This window comes from Rhinoderma darwinii, chromosome 12 (genome assembly GCF_050947455.1).
Source record: "Rhinoderma darwinii isolate aRhiDar2 chromosome 12, aRhiDar2.hap1, whole genome shotgun sequence".
Lineage (NCBI taxonomy): Eukaryota > Metazoa > Chordata > Amphibia > Anura > Rhinodermatidae > Rhinoderma > Rhinoderma darwinii.
The window spans coordinates 54,834,493-54,856,636 of NC_134698.1; the positions used below are offsets into that span (position 1 = coordinate 54,834,493).

General features: G+C 41.4%; 1 protein-coding gene across 1 annotated transcript; it reads right to left on the reverse strand.

Moving 5' to 3' along the window:
- Positions 1-322: 322 nt before the first annotated feature.
- Positions 323-21,092, reverse strand: MBIP (MAP3K12 binding inhibitory protein 1). The gene is made up of 10 exons (XM_075843358.1): positions 20,919-21,092; positions 19,969-20,122; positions 17,933-18,052; positions 16,115-16,312; positions 11,866-11,962; positions 10,680-10,745; positions 9,054-9,203; positions 7,193-7,290; positions 1,945-1,983; positions 323-1,500 (listed from the first exon to the last, which is right to left on the reverse strand). Exons 2-10 carry the CDS (start codon positions 20,083-20,085, stop codon positions 1,408-1,410), a joined length of 978 nt encoding a protein of 325 aa, XP_075699473.1. The 5' UTR covers positions 20,086-20,122; positions 20,919-21,092; the 3' UTR covers positions 323-1,407.
- Between the last annotated feature and the right edge of the window lie 1,052 nt (positions 21,093-22,144).

Consider the following 22,144-nt stretch of genomic DNA (forward strand, 5'->3'; position numbering starts at 1 on the left):
GAGAATTAAAAGTGCCCAATTACAGTATGTTACCCAAACTCACAACACACTTGTGATAGTCCACTAAAACCTTCTAGTGAGGGAGTTGGTCCTTGGGTGTGGGGGTGTATAAATGACTACAATCGTCACGTAAAATCTGGGATCATTGACGAATATGTTGGTTATGGACTCTCCAGGTTTTGGACCTGTTTAACCCTTTTGTGCTACATGAGGACAAATGAGGAATAAGCCGTTTTCTGCTACTAAATCCCAACATTTTACACAATACTAATTCACGTATGCAGCGAGTTATTTCATACACAAATACACTACTACCACCAACCATTATCAAAGTAAAGTTTTATTTTATGAAAACTGGTACACAGAGGTTACTTCACTATTAAATAGTCTATATTTATAGAGGTAGATACCCAAAAACTAACATTTACAACACACACATATATATCATCATAGTCTTCACATTAAGAAGATCAGCAGAGTGCAGATAACTGGTCTTTTCAGAAGTCTATGCCAATAGCTTCTTTGTTTTTTTTCTACTTAAAATGTCCCATGTACCCAGTTTCCCATGACCTTTCTCCCGTGTTCCCCGTTTTCAATGACCTCTGTACCTTGTTCTGAGTGTTACATGTTCTCTATGTCCTCTGTCCCCATCTTCTATTAACTCTGTCCCGTGTCCCTTGTTTTCTATGTCCTCTGTGTTTCCTCTGCTATAGGTCCTCTGCCCCATGTCCCCCATTTTCATTGTCCTTTATTTCATGCTCTACTTTCCATGTCCTCTGTCCCATGTCCTCTGTCCCATGTCCTCTGTCCCATGTCCTCTGTCCCATGTCCTCTGTCCCATGTCCTCTGTCCCATGTCCTCTGTCCCATGTCCTCTGTCCCATGTCCTCTGTCCCATGTCCTCTGTCCCATGTCCTCTGTCCCATGTCCTCTGTCCTCTGTCCCATGTCTACAGATGGGTAATAAATGCTCCAGGTGGAAAATCCCTTTAAATAGCTTAGTTTCACTGGAGAAAATGAACGTTGACCATGACACTAGACTGTTTATAACACCCTGCCTCATTGTACCTCTCAGATACACAGCAGTATTGCCATGTAAAAAAAATAAAAAAAAAATGATTATATATATAAATACTGGTTTATGAAAGTAACTTGCTCAGAGTCCACGCTAGAAATTTCTTCTATAGCTGCAGCTAGATCATTCTAAATGTAACATCAGAATGCCTCTAGTCGGCTGTATTCATGCATTATACTCTACCATAACAGCTTGTGGGTGTCATCTAACAATGTGACCAATGTCACTGGAAATGTGGAATGATGCAAGCCATAGAAAAAAATACTAGACAAAGAAACAAACAAGATACTCCGGGGTAAAGACAACAACATCCAGAGCAAAGCCCTCCTGACTACTACATCTTCTCCAGCGATTCAACTTTTGCTTTTTTGTAGAGGGACTGTCTGAGAACATTCATTTTCTGGTCAAGCTCCACCAGTGAGTAGCTCTAAAAAAAACAGAACATATATTTTGGGCAAGTAATCTCAATAGTAAACATACTGAAATGCTTTGTATTTTTGAGGGTATTTATTTTTATTCTTATATATACATATTTTGCAATTTTTGGCCCATAAGACTTGGTTGTCATACTGGTGTCATGGGTTCCATTTTTACAAGATCCACGATGGATCCATTTTGTGACATATTCTAACAGATCCCATTGATTTATAATGTCATTCAAATTTCATTGGGCAGACCATGCTATTCTGCCTGTTAGGGGCAGGGAAACCTAACAGAACAGACCTTAAATGCCAATGTGATGTATATTACACATTTAATAATGTGCTAATGATTTCATCCAGTAGGGATTTTAATTTACTATCGTGCAGGTATTGCCTTATGCAAGGACGTACACACTAGGTATTGTAGCCTCTATATTAAATATACCTACCTGTGAAGTCTGAGCTTTTCTCCGCTTACTGGACATCTCCTGCAATACAGAAGACAAATATATTAATAAAATATGTAATCGGGCATGCCATAAAATCATGTAAAAACCAAATATGATAAGGCATCCCTTTTAAGAAAGATTATATATTTGTGCCGTCATAAAACTATTTTCTCTCACATAAAAAGGACAAATTGGATCTCCTGACTGTCTTTTTCGGTCATTATGATTCTAAGCTTCTCTGAAGAGGTACTACTTAAAGACCAGTCACCTCTCCTGACATGTGTCTTTTAGTAAAACCCTGTATTCCTCATAAAATAACAATTCTGGAGTACTGCTAACACTCGGTTATTCCTCCTGGAAATGTATGAATGAGTTGTCAACTGGGCATTAATATTCCCCTTGTCAATGGGGCGTGTCCCTACAAACTCCGACACTGCCCAATCAGTGCTCACCATGTCAAACTGTAATGTTAACGCCCAGTTGTCAATTTAGTCAAACATTTCCAGGAGGCATAACAGCATAACACAGATGCTCTAGAATTGTTATTTCACAGGGAATATAGGTATTTACTAAAACAGACCTGTCAGGAGAGCTGCCTGTTTAATACAGAAAAGTAGGTGGAATAAAATGCAGACAAAAGTGGACAAATAATCGAAATTGACAATCAGTTAGAAAAAACAGTTGATAATATAATTGATTAAAAAAATAGCTTTCGGTAACCATATGTAATGAATAAAGTAACCTAAAAAACACAAATAAATATAAAATGTCTTTTCTGGGGCAGCGATGTTAATTGGATTGGAAACCTGTTGCGGCATGGCACTTAGGAGCACATAGCTGGACGTGTATGGGCAGTCTAGTATTGATATGCAGTGAAGCGCATTCAATTTCAATGTCAGAATAGTTGGCACAAATGAGTTGGATGCAGCAGAGAATTACAAAAAAAGAAAGCACATTAGAATAAATCTGGATCCCGTTGCTCAATTTGTAGGCTTGCCTGTCTGCAATGAGATAACAATATGTATATGATTATAGGACTCCTACTAATAACATGCTACATAAACTAACAATTTCTTGTGGAATCTTCAGTGTCTGCCAGCAGCAGGAGTTAGAACATCACGTCCCAGCAGCACACAGTAATGTGAAAGTCATTTAACACTGTGAATGATTGCACTTTTAGGGATAAAACACAACTTTAACGCTTTAAAGGGAAAAGGCCGTCAATGTATTACACCGAACAGGAGTCTTTGTGTTGTAAGAATTTGTGGATATGAACCAGAGCAGAGAACAGTTTTCTTTTTCATGATTTTTACATTAATACCATGTGGTGAAGACAGTCAGACATACTTCATATTAGACACTTAATGCAGTTGCATATGTTAAAAAACAAAACAAAAAAAACAAAAAAACAGGAAACAACGCATCTCAATGCCACGGGCTGTGACTGCCAAGCTCCATTCAAAATGTAGAGATTCTTTGGAAAAACGGGACCCCGTGAGGCGCTGCTACTCAAGAAGGATTCAATGGTAATAATAAATGATGCTTTATTGTTGTAGGCTACGCGTTTCAATGCCGCATCGGCATCTTCCTCAGGCCACACACATTGCAGTTAAAACAACAGCCCTTTAAATACACCACGCGGGAGAAAAACCGCCAATGTAAACAGGGTCAAAGTGCAAAGGTGACGTAATCACCGGGATTACGTCACCTTTGCACTTTGACCCTGTTTACATTGGTGGTTTTTCTCCCGCGTGGTGTATTTAAAGGGCTGTTGTTTTAACTGCAATGTGTGTGGCCTGAGGAAGATGCCGATGCGGCATTGAAACGCGTAGCCTACAACAATAAAGCATCATTTATTATTACCATTGAATCCTTCTTGAGTAGCAGCGCCTCACGGGGTCCCGTTTTTCCAAAGAATCTCTACATTATCTATTGCGGTGGTCCTCCAGGGCTGACCGGCTGGGATCTCGGCAGCAGCACTCATTCAACACCTACCTACCTACTATACGCTCTAGTCCTATCCACCTGTTCTAAGCCTCCATTTGTCAAACTAAAGTTTGTTATTTCCTGGGCTTACTCACACTATGTGGCGCCGTGCTTTTTTCTTTTAATTCTCTAAGCTCCATTCAAGTGAACAGGGATAGGCTGCAATATCAGATGCTGGTCAAGTTGTATTTTTCAATAGCACTATTTTGGGGTACATACAATTTATTGATTAACTTTTTATTGACTTTTTGGGTGGGATAGTGTAAAAAAAAACCTGAAATTTCACCATTCTTTTCTGGCTCTTAAATTTACGCTGTTTACCGTGTGGTATAAATAACGTAACTTTATTAAGCGGGTCGTTTGCGGCGATACCAAATTTATATAGGTTTTTTATGCTTTACTACTTCTACACAGTAAAAACACTTTTTTTTTTCAAAATGATTTGTTTTTGTGTTTCCATATTTTAGGAGTTCTAACTATTTTATTTTTGCGCCGATGTAGCTGTATTAGGGCTTTTTTTTTTGCGGGACGACTTCTAGTTTTTATTGGTACCATTTGGAGTACATGCGACTTTTCGATCACTTATCGGATCTTTTGAAGGCCGGTTGAACAAAAAAATTTGCAATTCTGTCATTGTTTTTTATAAAAAAAATGTAAGGTGTTCACCATGCGGGTTAAATAATGTAATTGTTTTATAGTTGGGGTCGTTACAGGACGCGGCAAAACCAAATATGTATAACTTTTTACTTTTTTTTTTGTAAATAATAAAAGTATTTTTTAAAGGGGAAAAAGTGGGTTCTTATCTTTTTCTTTTTGCTTGGGACTTTTATTTATTCATTTCAAACGTTAACTTTTTTTAGTCCCACTAGTGGACTTTACTGTGCGATCCTTTAAATCACTTATATAATACATGCCTACGGCATGGCCTAACAGGCAATTACAATAGGCAGACCTGGGGGCCCTTTTTAGGCCCCCAGCTACCATTGACACCTTTGATTGCATCGCGGGATGCCAGTGGGGTGAAAGAGGGAGCCCCCTCCCTCTAAAACCACTCAGATGCGGTGCTTGTTATTGAGCGCCGCATCTGAGGGGTTAAATATGATCGGAGACCACCACTAGCGGTCTCTGATGGTTGCCATGAAGCCCGAAGCTGTTCACAACAGCCTGGGTTTCAGGAGCTCCCAGCCACATGCGGGAAAAGTTGTTCTTAAGTGGCGCCATGAAAAGGTGGCGCTTCAGAAGAACTACCCAGAACGGCCGCCGTAAAGAGGCTATAAGGCAGTCGGCTAAGGAGGTAAAGCAAAAATGGAAAGAAAAAAAAAGGTAAGACAAAAATAGACAGCAAGCTGGGTGTAGAATATACATTTACATTAGATAAAATAATAGTAAGTTAGGGTGTGGATATAGATTCATTTCTATAGAGGATATCAAGGGAACGCATCAAATAGCTAAACAGAAGGCTTTCATATTATTTCTGGGGTTTAGCATTCACAAACCTTCGGATCTCCTAACATACAGTACGTGATTGTTTGTTACCACTAGACAACATATCGGGGGTAAAACTTGGATAAAACTAGTGCATATATAGGAAAAATGCTGTTGCCCATAGCAGTCACAATAAAGGGAACCTGTCACAGTCCGCTCCTCTTTGCCTACCAAACTGGTCCCAGAGTTTGGAAGGTCTCCTAAATCTATGTGCCCAAATTCCTTTAGTTTGCTCTGTATTACCTTCTTTGTCCATATAAATAATTTTATTGTCATATGCAAATGACTCTGCAAGTGCCACTTGGGCGGTCCGTTTCCTCACAAGTGCCCCTGTTCTAGTCATTTCAGCCTGCTGAACTCCGCCCCCTCAGTGAGGAGGAAAGTGACGTGGCCATAGCGTGCCGACATCAATCCTGAGGAAAAGGGGCTTAGTTGAGCAGGTTAAAAGGGCGAGAATAGGAGCACTTGTGGGGAAACTGCCTGGCCGAGTGACATTAGTAGAGTAATTTGCATATGGCAATGAAGTAATTCATCTGGACAAACAAGGTAATACAAAGCAAACAAAATGTACGTGGGCACATAGTTTTACAAGACCTATCAAATGCTAGGACCAGTTTGGTAGGCAAATAGGAGCTCACAGGTTCTCTTTAAAAAAAATCCACATGTAAGAAAAGCATCTAAACAGTTGCCTAAAAGAATGCCAGTGTTTTATTTTACATTCTCGCTCTATGGAAATACCCCACAGACACACATTTCAAGTTCAAAATAGACTTGTGATATTTAGGCTGGATTCACACGAGCACATTACGTCCGTAATGGACGGAACGTATTTCGGCCGCTAATCCCGGACCGAGCACAGTGCAGGGAGCCGGGCTCCTAGCATCATAGTTATGTACGACGCTAGGAGTCCCTGCCTCGCTGCCGGACAACTGTCCCGTACCGTAATCATGTTTTCAGTACAGGACAGTAGTTCCACGGAGAGGCAGGGACTCCTAGCATCGTACATAACTATGATGCTAGGAGCCCGGCTCCCTGCAGTGTGTTCGGTCCGGGACTTGCGGCCGAAATACGTTCCGTCCATTACGGACCGAACATGCTCGTGTGAATCCAGCCTCAGTCTCTAACCAGAGCTACCATTTTAAGTTGCTCCAGCCTTTTGCAGTTTGATGGCCATGGAGAACGCAATACTTAAAGTGAATATTCACCCTTCAGCACCATTTTTTTATTTAAATAAATCAGCCAAAAATTTGGTATTACTTTCTAAAGATATCTTTATGTTTAGAGCTCGGTTTTTCTAATACAGAGCTCCAAATTCCCTGCATAGACAAAATGATAAAATTCTGGTTGCGTGAAGCCACCAATAGGTGGAATTTAAGGGCTGGAAACCATCTTGTATACATTGAGGCTGAAAACCTGTCCTTAAAATGTGCTTCTCCCACAGACGTATCCCTTTTAGGGCTCATGCACACATCCGTGACCTTATATACGGCATGGCCCCAATGAAATGAATGGGTCAGTCTGCTATCCGTTAAAATAAAGGATAGCACACTGAAGAAATTCACTGAAGTGTGCATGAGCCCCAATGCATAAGAGCTCTCACTTCTAATAATCCCTGCAGCTGAGTCAGTTACGGAATGTTCAGAAGAATATATCCATTCATTGACAGCAGGCAGAGATCTTCGGAACAATGTATACATGAATTATATTATAGCTAGGTGTTAGAAATTTGATTAAACAAACAATCAATACAATAAATTTACATAAAACTGTTGCTCACCATAGACTGAAAATACTCAGGGGAAATGCCTTCCAATTCCAGGATTCGGTCTTCTAACTTTTTAATTCTCTGGTAAATATCTTTTGGCACGGGTCCTCCTAGATATGTTACAGATTACACGTTTAATGATACAAATAAACTATCTACTAGGGATGTCACAATTCCAGAATTTGGACTTCGATACCGATACTTTGTTTAGTATTGCGATACTCGGTACCAAAACGATGAATTCCAAACAATAATAAAATTTAAAAAAAGAAGTCCTTCCATTTTCTGATGTGAGGCGCGTGGTGTGATGAATTTTGAACCTCCATGTGCCTCATATTAATAGTAATTAACACCATCATGTTTCTCAGTCATAATGGACAACATTGGGTTAATGTGAGGTACATGATGGGGTTAATTACTATTAATGTGAGGCACATGGAGGTTCAAAATTCATCACACCTCGCGCCTCACATTAATAAGTGAAAGAAAGCAGTTTTTATTTTATTTTTTCACAGCGTAAACATCATAAACGACGCTATCAATTTGTTGTGCAGGTTATTACGGACGCGACATATCCAACATGTGTAAGGTGTCATGAACACGGCTGCAGTTTTGTGGCCGTATACAATCTGCAATTGAGGATAGTATACAATGCATGCTTTACTATGGGCCAATGCACACGACCGTGGTTTCCACGGTCCGTGCATTGCTTGGAGCCCAAACCGCCCCAAAAAAATAGGCCATATTGTACGGTCCGCAGGAGGCCTTATGTTTTATGTATTGAGATTTTTATGTTAATGGTTATTGTAAAAAAAAAAGTTTGTGTGTGATTACTTCATTTTTTTATTTTGAAACTTTAATGTACTGGCATATATCTATATACGGAGAGTAAACAGGCAGTTGTTAGGTATGTCCTAAGTATGCCCTAATAGGAAATATGGTCAGAAAGCCCTGGGGTCCTTCAATGGACCCTGGGCTGTCTGCCCATATATGGTATGTTCCTCGATCCCTGTGACATGATCCAAAGGGCATCGGACTTCTCATTTACCCCTTGAATGCTTCGGTCATCTTTGATCATAGCATTCAAGGGAATAGCGGCGCAGATTACATAGCCGCAGACCCGATCTCCATTGTTGGAGCGGGGCTGCGGCTATGTAATGCGGCCATTGCCCCGCTCCTGACAAGTTGTGAGCACGTGGTCAGCATGAGGTGATGCGCTAAAGAGTGGCGGCACCGGCACTGAAGACAGAACATGGGGATGTTTTGCGGCATGTCCGCCGTGTTCTCGGTCTTAAGTTCCGGCGCTCATTAGTGCAGCGCCGGCCGCATCACATCACGCTGACCGGGCGCACCTGTCAGGAGCGGGGCAATCGCTTTATTACACAGCCGCAATCCCGCTCTGACTGTTACAATATGAAGCTGTGCGGCCACATGACTTCGTATCGACTACATGCATTAACGGTATTGAACCATTTGAAGGTGCACGGCCTCAAAATAGTATCGATATATCGATGCACCATACAACGCTATATCTGACTAAAACAAGGATGATGAGAACAAATTTTAAAAAAAAATCTGGCAAAGATTTAAGGCCCTGGCCTCCATGTATCAAGAAAAAATAAATAAAAAGGCCTTCGGTTTTGGGGTGGGGGGGGGGGCGCCAAACGATCTTTGCCCTGGGTGCTGGTGAACCTAGCTACGCCTCTACCGAATGTTGGCCAGTATCAGGACTGACAGCCTCCCCCCCCCTCCCTGCTGAACGACGGTCTTGTTCTGGCAGGAGGGACTGTGGGGTCCAGTTGAAATTGCCACCAATGCAACCACTGTAGCTGCACCACTTAAAAGGGACTCTGTGTAGAATCTAAATTGCTACCTGGGTTTAGCCGTAGGTGGTATTCAATATTTTGGAGCCTCTCCTCTACAGCCTGGTTCCCACAGTCATGTGGTAGGGAATGTGCTCTTGAGCAGGAAGAGGAGCCATCAGTTCTAGTTTGAGGCCCATAAGCATTCACAACCCTGGAGACTGAAATGGGACATACAAACATTATACACACGCTCATCAACCAAATACTGTTTCTATCATTGATGGTCAAAATCTAAAGAAAATAAGGCTTAATTGTTTTATACAGAGGTGGATGGAAAATGGATAGCCATCAATTGCTAATTCTTTATTTATCCTTTTTTTTCTATGGAAAAATTCACTACAAAATGTGAATGTGCAACTTTTAACACCATATTGTTTTTAGGTTCTAAAATCCCGTGCGGTTTAATTTCATACGCTCTTTATTGCGGTCAGAGTGCCGTTTTTCAGAAACAGAGCTTCAAATCCCCTTCATAGACAAAGTGAAATAAGAAAATTCTGTCTGTCAGCAGCCACCACTAGGGGGAGCTTAGAGTATACTGACTTTTTTCATTATTGAGCTCAATAAGTATGCAGTAAGCGTCCCCTAGTGGTGGCTGCAGGTAGCAATAATTATTATTTTACTTTGTGTTAATGCAGGCGATATTGAGGTCTGTATCAGAAAAAAACCGGAGCTCTGACCTCTGTAGAGATATATTAAAGTTAATCAGCACAAAAGAAAGTTGTATATATATATATATATATATATATATATATATATAGATTGATAGGAAGACATTCCAAAACCTCTTTGGCATGGAATCATATCTGTTTTCTATTAGCTTCTAATTAATTTTTCTACCCGCTACAGTCAGTTATGGAATTTATTGTAACCGCTTGTCATCTGTCTCTAATAACGCTTTATCTAAATTATTCACCATTCTGTTTTGAGGGTTAGGAAGATTGATTTTCCTCTGGAAGAAAAAAATAAATAAAGCAAAAAAAGGAAAAAAAGGATGGGATACATATTGCGATTTGTTTCTATCCATCGACAATTTAATGCGGTTTATCACTAGCATATGAATTGACACCTAAATCTAGTTAAGAAACACAACATGCTTTGAAGTTCTTGGTACCCCAAAAAAAATATTGGATCTAGACTGATGCCAATTGTGATGCAAAGCAGGACTTTTACTTTGAAATAAATTGTATGCGTTACAAGATCAAAAACATGGAAGCAGTCTATGCAATATAAATAGATCTGGGGGGAAAAAAATGAATCAAAGTCTAAAATAAAAAGCACAGAAAGTTTGTACACCTATTCATTTTTTTTTTCATTTATTTAATGTATTTCATAGTATGAACGGTTTCAGAATACGGACGCTTTCACACGGCCATAACACGAGGGCATTTTAGCATTCGTATTAAGGGCCGCAACACCTTTACCTCCTGCGGTTCTCTTGAATCAGACTTGGATCACCTTAGGATTCTCTAAGTTTTAGAACTGTGGGAGGTCCGGGCATTGCGGATGTAATTTGGAGGCTAAAATGTGGTTGTATTACAGCTGTGTAAAGGGGACGAAGTCTCTGAAGACAAGAATTCTGAACGTGAAGAAATGATCAGAGAACTGGCAACTACTGTATTAAGAAAATAAGACACCTTTTATATGGCTCTTGAATCCAGGAAACGGAGTGAAAACGGCATCTGTCCTGGCACAACTGTTCTCTGCAACAATAAAAATATATTAATGCATATATATATATATATATATATATATATATTTTAGACTCCTCAAATGTTTCATCCTTCAGAAAACACTAATGTCAGACCAATACTGCTGTGTACGGAGAATAATTCATTAGAATTAAAGCAAATCTGTCAGCTGAAAATGCCGCCCTAGGTAAGGGCAGCAAATTAAAAAACTTGAAATTAAAAAGGGACACTCTTTAATAACTTACACACAAGAAAAATAAAAAATAAATTGTGAATTTGGCTAATCGGAGCGAACAAAGAATATTCCACACCAATAGTTTTGAGTCCAGTGAATCCATGAGGAGAGCACCCCCCCCCCCCCACAGTGATTGACAGGCTGCTGTGTATCCCGGTAGACAGCAGCCAGCCATCAATCACGGCACTCAATGACAGCGGCTGAAAAACGCGGCAAATAGTGCAGGCAGGTCAAAATCCTGAAGACATTTTGAGGCAGATTTTTCCGCCTCCAAAAAACTCCATTTGGAGGGTCAGCTCACACAGAGATTTGACACGTTTTTTTGACGTGGAAACCGCGTCGGAAGATGCGCCAAAAAACGTCCAAAAATGCCTCCCATGGAACCGTCTCATGGAAAAAGGAAGCGACATGCCCTATGTTTGGGCGTTTACGTCACTGACCTCCCATTGACATCAATGGGGGGCAGAGAAAGCATATTTTGCAGCGTTTTTGCCTGCAAAAAACTCAGTGTGAACATAGCCTTAGAACTAGGCCTATTGCAGTTCGTAAAAACCAGAATAAAATTTTGCTAAAATATTTTGTAAGCAAGTGGTATTTGGTAAATAAATTGTATTTGGCAAATACACCTGATATCTTAATATATGATGCAACATTTTATATATGAAACAAATATGTGATGTCACTAGATTTACTTTTTTTTTCCTATCTAGACGTATTTTTGTTCTATATGCAGCAAAATGAAAGGCAGCCAGTGTTTGTGTGGCAATTTCATTCCCTAACTATTCTTTGCAAGATGAATCAAAGTGAATCTCTAGCTGTACAAAGCCATGAATAAGACTGAGAGCAATATCTCTAGCAGAGATCACTGGGAAATGGAGTGACTGTAGGAACATTTACCTTGATTACAATCAATAACGTTGCAGAACTCCCGGACGTTGTTTTCATTGATCTCGGCTTGCTTTCTCTCTATGAATGCCAATATCCTTCGGTCGATCTGCAGGGAGTAAGCACGGCAAAAAGAAATGCAGTGAGGGGGCAGGGGGGAAATCGGCTGTTTTAAGAAAAAAACACAGCATGTGCGCCCATCAACTTTAGAAACTTGCCTTTGATTTTGGACACTCAAATTTTGAAAGCTACAGTGAAAAAAAGCTATGAAGATTACTGTGGACACAGTAATAGAAAGCACTTTAAGGTTTACCTTACTTAAAGGGAAAATATCATCTCTATATGAGAACACGCGTACAGGTCCTCATTCTTTAAATGTAAAAACAAATATTAAATATGTTTTAAATAAAAAAAAATTTTTTTTCTTATTCAAGATTTTTATTGGTTTTAATACAAACAAGTACAAACACAGTTGGGGGTAGAGGTGTCCCCAAACTAAAAAAAACATGACAAATTAGGGCACAGTCCAAACAAAATGGTGATCATCACCTATAAAAAGCGCATAATACGAGAACAAACTAAGAAAGCATCATGGAAAGAAGCATTGCTTAAAAAAAAAAAAAAAAAAAATACAAAACTTCAGCTTCCTATACATCCTAAAATGCAGTGGCAATAGTAGGTAAGCGCACTCACAGGAAGCAAATGACCATGCAAAGTAGACACAAGATGGGAAGGAAAAGACAGAAAGGAAAACAAAACAAGGGCAAAGGGGAGAAGGGGAGTTCGTGGTGAACCTGAACTCCATTTTCGGATCATCATGGGTAAACAAGAAGCAGCTATGCACCTGGCTGAGACGCGATTGGAGCAAGCAAATCCCTACGCACCCGTATTTAGTCCACTCGCGATGGGCAAGGATGGGTGTTGTGGCTCAAGTCACTGCAGTACGGTAGGTGGAAGAGAAGAGGAACATAAGCCACTGAGACCAAGTGTCCTTGTATAGTGTAGAAGCGGCCAAGGAATGAACCAGAAGGTGCTACATTCGCTGTATTAAGGCCACCTCCTGAAAACACTCATCCAACAGTGGAGGCGCTGCCGTTTTTCACCTGCGGGGAATAACCGATTTGGCAGCCTGAAGGAGGTGCCTAATTAGTGAGCGTTTGTAAATGGGTAGTGGCATAGGGAACATGAATAAAAGGGCCGCCTCAAGAGCATTAGGGACCGAGACCCCAGTGACTTCCAATATAATTTTAAGAATCTCCTGCAAAAACTTTGCAAGGAGGGGCAACTCCACCAAATATGAGACATGGATCCCCCCGTCGCTCCACAGCGCCAACACGTGTCAGGCACCGACGGGTACCATTTATGCAGGGCATTGGGGATCCGATACCACATAGAGAGAATTTTGTAGCTAGTTTCCTGAGCTCGTATGGCTATCGAGGCTCTCTGGGATAGGGAGAAATATCGTCTCCATTGTGCATCAGAGAACGTCGTGTTCAATTTCGGACTCCCAAGCCCTACAGAAGGATGGGAGACAGGGGGATCGCTGGGAGAGAAGCAGTTTATAGAGGGTGGAGATGGCGTGCGCGGGGGACAACGCCGAAACACATAAGCGCTCAAAGTCAGTAAGCGGCCTGTGAAGGTGAGCCTGCTGCTTAGTGACACTATAAAAATGTTTTAACTGGGAGTATTCAGATATGTGACGTGGTGAAGGCGTATCAGCTGGGCAAATAGTAGCTAATGGGAGTAGAGCGGAATCAGATAGGACCTGAGTGAAGTACATGGGGTTGGCGGAAGACCTACCCAGGAAAGAGAGATGCGCCTCACCAGCAGGAAATGCAGGGTTGTCAGTAATAGGGGTCAGTAGACCCAATGGGTTAACGAGTGAGCCCCCATCCCAGAGGACCACAGTGCCTGAAGGGTATGGAGAACCACAAAGGAGGCGGGAGTCAGTCTAATCCCAGGGAGGGTCCATGGCAGAGTAGATAGGGTACGAGTAGAGTTGTTGGGCTAGACGACCCCAGAGTTTAGAATCACGATTATGAAAGAGGTCGAGGACACGAGCATGAGTCGACGCCAGATAATAAAGACGACAGTACGTCAGACCCACCCCACCTGCATCGAGTAAGGATTGTGCTACTCAGGCGTGGATGACCTGTTGGCCATATGAAGGATTGTTGGAGACGTAGCCAATAAGAGGATGGGATGGAGATAGGGATCGTCTGCAGGAGGTACAGCAATCTGGGGAGGAGTGACATTTTAATAATATTAATACGGCCAAACCAAGAGAATTCCCTTTTATGCCAAGAGGAGAGATCTGTGCGAAATTTACCTAATAAAAGGGGCAAAGTTATTAGTAAATAATTGTGAGAGATCAGAAGTTATACATACTCCCAAATATGTTAAACCCCTATCAGGCAAGGAGAAGGGGAAGTTACTTTTGAGGCGTGATAGTGTCGAGGGTGGAAGGCATACACTCAAGGCCTCAGACTTGGAGAAGTTGATCTTAAAATTGGACCATGCACCAAAACGGGACAGCTCGGACATCAGCGATGGGAGAGCTATATGCGGATTCATGAGATAAACCAGCAGGTTATCAGCAAATGCAGAGCACTTATATTCTGTCCCACCTTATAGAATACCCTTAATATCCGTGCTGTTCCGGATGGAGGCCATGAGATGCTCCATAACGAGGACATACAACAATGGGGATAAAGGGCAACCCTGCCTGGTACCATTATGAATAGCAAATGGCGCCAAGAGGGAGCCGTTTATTTTAAATTGGGTGGATGGAGAGTGATAAAAGGCCATTATTTTACTCATAAAGGAAGTCCTATATGTTGAAGAGTTTGGTGAAGGGCGGGCCAGGATATCCTGTCAAATGCCTTTTCGTCATCTAGAGACAGGATCTCGATGAGGATGTGGCGAGTCTGGGCGTGATGGATGATATTGAAGGTTTTAAGGGTATTATCGCGCACCTCCCGGCCAGGCACAAATCCCACCTGATCTGGATGGACTAAGTTAGGGAGATGTTTATTCAATCTGTTAGCAAGCAATTTGGCATAGATTTTTAGGTCTACGTTGAGCAAGGAGATGGGGCGATAACTTGAGCAGAGCTGAGGATCTTTGCCCGATTTAGGGATGACCGTAACACGAGCCAAGGTGGAGCCAGTGGGGAACAAGACTTCTGGGAGATAGAATTAAAGGCTTGGAGCAGAGGCGGCGTTAAACAGTCAGTTAACGTTTTATAAAATTTGGCAGTGTACCCATCCGGTCCGGGACTCTTCCCCCCCTGGGAGGTCCTTTATAATTGCAAGGATCTCCGGCGAGGTAAAATCAGCATCCATATCCTCCGCAATCTCACCAGACAAAGGCATGAAATGAGAGGGGAGAAAGGCACGATCCGGGGAGGAAGGGCCGGTGGAGGACCGAAGATTATAGATGTCGGAATAAAACTTGTGAAAGCAATCCGCAATCTCGGGGGTCGTATGTACCACATGACCAGAGGAAGATTTAATATTTGGTATATGGGATTGGGCCAACTGAGCCTTCAACGCTCTGGCTAACATGCGTCCGCTTTTGTTACCAAATTCATAAAACTTGCTCCGACATACTTGGAGGGTACGCTTTTGAGCGGAGTCTAACAGACGTCGGGCATCTTGTCAGGGACTCTGTAACTCTCCTAAGAGCGGAAGAGAAAGCGCACGCTTGTGAGCCAGTTCAAGGGAGCTATAAAAATCATTTTTAATGTTTTCCTTTGCACTTTGAGTCTAAAATAATTTATGTACATTTTTATATATATATATATATATATATATATATATATATATATATATATATATATATATATATACTTTTTATCTTCCCATGAATGCTGAGGGGGCTCTTCATAGCATGATATAAGAGGTGCCCATTCTGACTCTCCCCTCTGCTGCTCCTCCTCCCCCCTCACACACATGGAGGGCGAGAAGTTGCAGCTGCATCTCCCTCTGCCCTGTCCCATTTTTGTTACAGAATTTTTAGTTAAACATCTTAAACGTTGTGCTTTTTTCTAAGTCATTCATTTGTTAACTTGCCTGACGAAGGGGCCTGTGTGCTCTGAAAGCTTCATATAGAACTTTTATGGTTAGCCAATAAAGGTATCATACCTACAATACGTTTGTCTTTTTTGACACAGAAGTATTAACATTGCATAGTTAAAAATGTAAAATTGCAAAAATTGACTTTTTAGGTATTTAAAAAACTAAAAATAACTATCACTTACTTCTGACTTTCCAGCCTGTATTTGGACAACTGCTGGATCAGGGAGACAGTCCGAGTTGTTTGGAGCAACTTTTGTGCTAAAATTTCCAACATCAATGTTCTCCTTAACTTCAACAACATCTACAGTACAGGGAGTCTCTCTGGTGTGCTGCTCTTTTACTTTGCTATTTGCCAAGGCTTGAAGTTGATCTAAAAAAGGCTGAAAAAAAATAAAAAATAAATTATATATGTACACGGATTACATATTAAAGTTTTGTTAAGTTTGCCCATTGTTTCAACAGTGGTCCCACATGATATGTTTTTTTATATTTTTCTTATTAGTTTAGGAGCATTAGTTGACGACATTATGGAGGATGGAGGAGCTCACCACTGCAGTATTCTGAGAACTCCTTCAACACCACCTGGTTCTTTTTGATTCAATTTTAAACCACAGACGTATACAAGTCCATGTTGTTTCCTATTACGGGATCCTTCCCATAGCCTTTCACTAAAATAATTGGTAGGGTAATTTCCCACCTCACCCAACTCCCCCTCTTTTTTATTTTTCTTTCATTCAGTGTTTCCTTCCTTTACTTTCCCTCCTTCTCTAATGTCTTCCTTTTTCCTCTGTTTTCAGACGGTCTGGTCATGGTAGTAACTGTGAACGTCCTGTACATTCGGCAATATGCTATACTAAGCTGTGTAATGTGGTCTATTATTGTATTTATTTAATCTGAATGTCTATTATTTTCCTATCTTTTCTGTGTATTTGTACAGATTTACTTTGCAGCCAATTACGTAACATTGACTGAATGACAATACCAGCCACCGAGCACACAAAGTCAGACAGGTGACATTGTGCGTGGTGAGCTGCCGTTGGCACGTCAAGTACTGTACTTCAAGTAAGCAGCGATAGTCAGCGGCGTGCTTTTCACAATAATAAAAGAAGCTCGGAATTTTCCATAATAAAAGATATCCGCACACGGCGCACTTATTAACTACCACCTTCATTTACATATTCACATAATTACCCATTTGTTCCTTGTTCTTAATAGTTTGCATCCTGTTTCTTGTCTTTATGCAGTACCTGATCAGATATCTCTCCCCAGCCAATAGAAATGACAGGGAACAGATCGCAGTACAAGGTCAATAAGTATAAGAAGCAATGTACAGAAGCAAAGACCTTATAAAAGTGGAGCACATGTTTTACCACTTTATGGCACATCCAATTGGACAGTGTCAGACTGGGTAGGGACACATCCTATTGACAAGGTGAATGAAAATGCACCGTTGTCAATTTATTCATACATTTCCAGGAGGAATAGCAGAGGACCGGCACAATGCAGGATCCTAAGAAAATATCCTCCAGCATTGTTATTTCATGGGTAATACAAGTTTTTACTAAAACACACAAGTCAAGAGAGGTTATCCCCACTTCTCTGGTGGTTCCGCCAGTCTTTGTTAGCTGTCCTGCAGTGGTGACGTGCACACTACACGCACATGCAGGTAGTCGGCACATCCACCAGAGCAGCAGTGTTGGATAAACACCAGTAGAACATTTACAAGGCCATTGGCTTCCTGGCTGCTAGAATTTCTCTATCGCTGTCGCAGTTTTATAGGCCATGAGGATATTTTTATTTTTTTTATAAGTAACAGGGTTGGACAAATCTTGGGAACCAGAAAGTCAATGCATCCAAAAACGTCAACGAAAGTTGTTATTGTGAGGCCCCAAAAAATTTTATTGTCTCTTGGGGTGGTTTTAGTGGAACTCAAAATATACAGTATATTGTTTATCCCTGCTCGAGGCCCGTGTTGAAGACAAACGTATAATAATCTCTACCTGAAGATCAGATATGTGCTGGTGAAGCACAGAGAACAGCAACGCTGGTTTGGCATCAGGCGAGCATTGGATCTTTTCCCAGTTAATGGACATATTTACAGCATCTTCAGGTTGTTGGAGCTAAGAAAAGAGACAAAGTCATAAATATATTTATATCTTATACTTCAATTTTCATGTGGAAACGAAGGATAACAACAGCTACGGCCCAGTCTGAAAACTCCCTTCATATTCCTAAAGCTCCATACACACAAGGCTTAGTATTTTTTTCAATGACGATGTCCTAAATTGATCTACCCTACTGTTATGTCACTAAAAGAGGTTTTCTAGGAAAAAGAACATTGATGGCCTATCCCCTATAGACTGAATTCACATAAGACGAAATTGCTGCAGATTTTCCGATTACAGTCCCTGCCATGTGGCTGAGATGTGAGCAAATCTTATCCACATGCTGCTGAGCATTTTCTGGATGGTGCAGCAAAATTTTAAATCTGCAGCGTGCTCATTCTGTTCTGTATCTTCACTGTGGATTTCCCCTTTTTAATGCAGTGGGGTGAAACTCGCTGCGAAATGTGCACAAAACAAATGCGGATTTTGCTGCGGAAAATCTGCAGCATTTCAATCCTGCGTGAGTCCAGTCTTAGGGTATGTTCACACGTGCACGTCTATTACGGCTGAAATTACGGAGCGGTTTTCAGGCGAAAACAGCTCCTGAATTTCAGACGTAATGGCATGTGCAGGCGTTTTTCGCAGCGTCCATTACGGACGTAATTGGAGCTGTTTTTCTATGGAGTCAATGGAAAACGGCTCCAATTACGTCCCAAGAAGTGACATGCACTTCTTTGATGCGGGCATCTTTTTTACGTGCCGTCTTTTGACAGCGGTGCGTAAAAAAAAAATGACCCTCTGCACAGTACATCGTAAAACCCATTCAAATGAATGGGCAGATGTTTGCCGACGCTTTCAAGCAGTATTTTCGGCCATAATACCAGGCGTAAAACACCTGAATTACGTCCGTAAATAGTGCGTGTGAACATACACTTATTGATTTGCCAGTCACAGCTCGTCCATACATGCAGCTGTGCCTGGTACTGCAGCTCACATATACATATATATATATATTATATGGGGCTAACCTGCAGTACCAGTCACAGCCGCACATAAGGATGAGCCTCTGCGTTGTGATACCACAGCTAGAACACGGGATAATGTGATACATGCCTGAGTCTCCGAGTTATCCTCTTCTGTAAATTTGATTTAGCTATTAGTTATACCAGTTTCTTGTAAAGCTGCACAGTGACCAAAGACACGTGACCCAGCTTTTCCATATTTCTGAATGACAAATCGGTCTAGTTATGTAGCATCTCTGTAGGACTGGGCAAATTCACCATTCAGAAGTATAGCACAGTTGGGAGATCGTATCTGTGTGAGATGTAATGTCGGACACATCTGATTAGAGAATAGCCAGGGAATAGCTGAATAGAATTGCATAGAGTTGTATTTGACAGAAGACGAGAACTCAGGGGCTGGTCACAAATGCTACATCCAGCGCTGGTGACCAGTGACGAAACTGCAGGGGCCAGCGGTGCTTTATACAGTAACGCCTGTTCTTCTGTCGCACTGAAGGTGATCACCATGGTCTACCGTAAGTCTCATGCGTGGTCATCTCTGGCAGCCAAGCCTGTTGCTGGTCATACACTCAAACTTCTATGGTTACAGTCACAGGGCATGCCATGATTGGCTTGTACGGCCATGTGAGGTGATTTCTCAATGGACGGAGGTGGCGGGATGGGCCACTGGAAGGGTTTATCAAGTTTTCCATAATCGCCCAAGATCTGGTAAACGATAAATAAATATACGCTCTGGGAATAAACAGGGTTGTATTGCATTGTTCAGTGTGGATCAGCGGTATTGCAGCTATTTGCAGCCATCTTTCATTTTTAAGATTGAAGTATAGTAACCGGAGGAGTAACGTTTGCAGATGATGATCGCAGCAAAGCGCTCTCTATGTGCACCGTATGGATATATGAAGAGCTTACCTTTCCCACACAGCTCTGCAGCATCCGCACAATACCCCGAACTGCCTCCTTGCAGCTTTCCATACGCAGAAATTCTCCGTCCACCATCTTGGCTGTTCGCTTCACTGCAGCAGCCATAACTGTATTCAGCACTTCCGTCAGACACCCTGCAAGACTTACAAAAAGCGGGTAAGGAGTTTAAAGTGGGCCCGCCAGCTTTTATAACAGCTGCATGAAGGTGATTTCCCAGACTGGTGAATGGCGTATTTATCTAGCTATGCAACATTATAGGGGCAGGAAATATATTGCTGCATAACCACTAGGTAAATATGGCATTCAGGACACTGGGAAAGCTGGGTCACTCCATTTTTGTATTAGTTGCCACGCGATTTGCCAAAAATGATTTAAACTAATAAACAACTAAATAGAAAATATTTCAATAAATGTATAGAATATCGTAGCTCAGGGCCTCATGTACATAGGACAGCTTATCCCGTAGCTGGGGCCAGATGTCAAATATTGGTGAACGGGCTTGTTCTTAAAAACACATCGTCATACCGCAGCATGGAGTTAGAGTTTATATCTCAGGGTAGTTTATCATAGAGCAGTAATCTCCTGAGGCTCTCAAGCAGTTGCTAAACTACAACTCCCAGCATACCCTGAAAGTCTGCGGATGTCAGGGCATGCTGGGAGCTGTAGTTTAGCAACAGCTGGAAAGTCTCGGATTGAAAATCACTGCTAAAACGGTATCGGCAACATAATAGTAGCACATAACCGACAGATATAACAAAGTATAATGAGATTATAAACATTCGGATGATTAGCAAAAACAATTATACTAAAAAAAGCATAATACATCCCATAAAGGCAATATTATGCACCACATATTATGATACAATCCATGTACTTGTACTAGTGTGTGCATAAACAGTGGACGATGAATGAAATCTGCACAATTATAGCGTTCTTACCTGGTAGATGGATGGTGTTAATGCTGATATGCCACGTTTACACCTACAAACAGGAGAAGTGGGGCATAACAATGTATACCAGGATGAGGGTGGTTGTGGTCCCAAAACCAGGATATGTGGGCATGCTCAGAACAAAAGGGCGGAAGTGAGGTAGTAAGTTAGGGCGGAAGTGAGGTAGTAAGTTAGGGAGGAAGTAAACACATAAGCCTACTGAGCATGCTCAGAATGTAAGGGCAGAAGTGAGGTAGTAAGTTAGGGAGGAAGTAAACACATAAGCCATACTGAGCATGCTCAGAATGTAAGGGCAGAAGTGAGGTAGGAAGTGAGGGCAGAAGTGATTACTTTAGGCATACTGAGCATGCTCAGACTGCAAAGGAAAACATGAGGTATAGAGTAGGGGCAGATGGGGTCACATGGAAAAATGTAGCATGCTGATAATGAGTGAGATGCAAAGCAAAGGAAGCGTATCACATCATGTGTCCTTGTCCTATATAACTTGAACTTATAGATCCACTGATACTTTATTAACCTCCTTAATGAGAGGAACAATTAACCATTTAAATCACATGACTGCAATCACCAGAAATCTGAAATACATCTCACCTGCAACTAAAAATGTAATTAGATATTTCACTTCACATTTTACATTTTATTTCTATTTCTAGCTTTCCAAGAGTAAGAATGCATTGCAAAAAATGTTTTTGACCACGGGGTAGAAACGGTTTTGCGATGCAGTTTTCATCTGTGCAAATTTTTACAAGTGAAGCGTGTAACGACGGTGTGTTTCACTTGTTAAAACCGCACAGTCACAAAATCTATAGCAAAACTGGGGCAATTCGCAATGAAACACGATTTTTTTAATGCGTTTTTTGTCGCGCCCCCAAACAGGTCTCATATAAATTCACCCTCAATAAGGCCATGTTCACAGGGCATATTTTTAGGCGTATTTTGGAACGTAAAACGCTCGTATTGCACTCCGAAATACACTTGAAATACGTTTACAAACCGCTTCCTGTTGATTTCAATCAGGGTTGCCAACCTCCACTTCAGAAATTTCTGGACAACTGAGCTAAAATTCACGGACAGACCAAATTTTTTACGGACGCATTCGAAAATCATTGCCTGTGCAGGGTGCTAGGAGTGACTCACCAGTCACAGCTCCGCTTGTAGCTTTCCCCCGCTAACTTTCGTGATGTTTTCTCTGATCAGAGTTGTTTACTTTCCCT

Bases quoted from the DNA above. Each gene is read 5' to 3' on its own strand.
- MBIP (XM_075843358.1), bottom strand. From the start codon at position 20,085: ATGGCTGCTGCAGTGAAGCGAACAGCCAAGATGGTGGACGGAGAATTT. The intron at 10,746-11,865 runs GTAAATGTTCCT...TTATTGTTGCAG, and splicing joins CGTTATTGATTGTAATCAAG to AGAACAGTTGTGCCAGGACA. The intron at 1,501-1,944 runs GTAGGTATATTT...TGTTTTTTTTAG, and splicing joins GAAAAGCTCAGACTTCACAG to AGCTACTCACTGGTGGAGCT.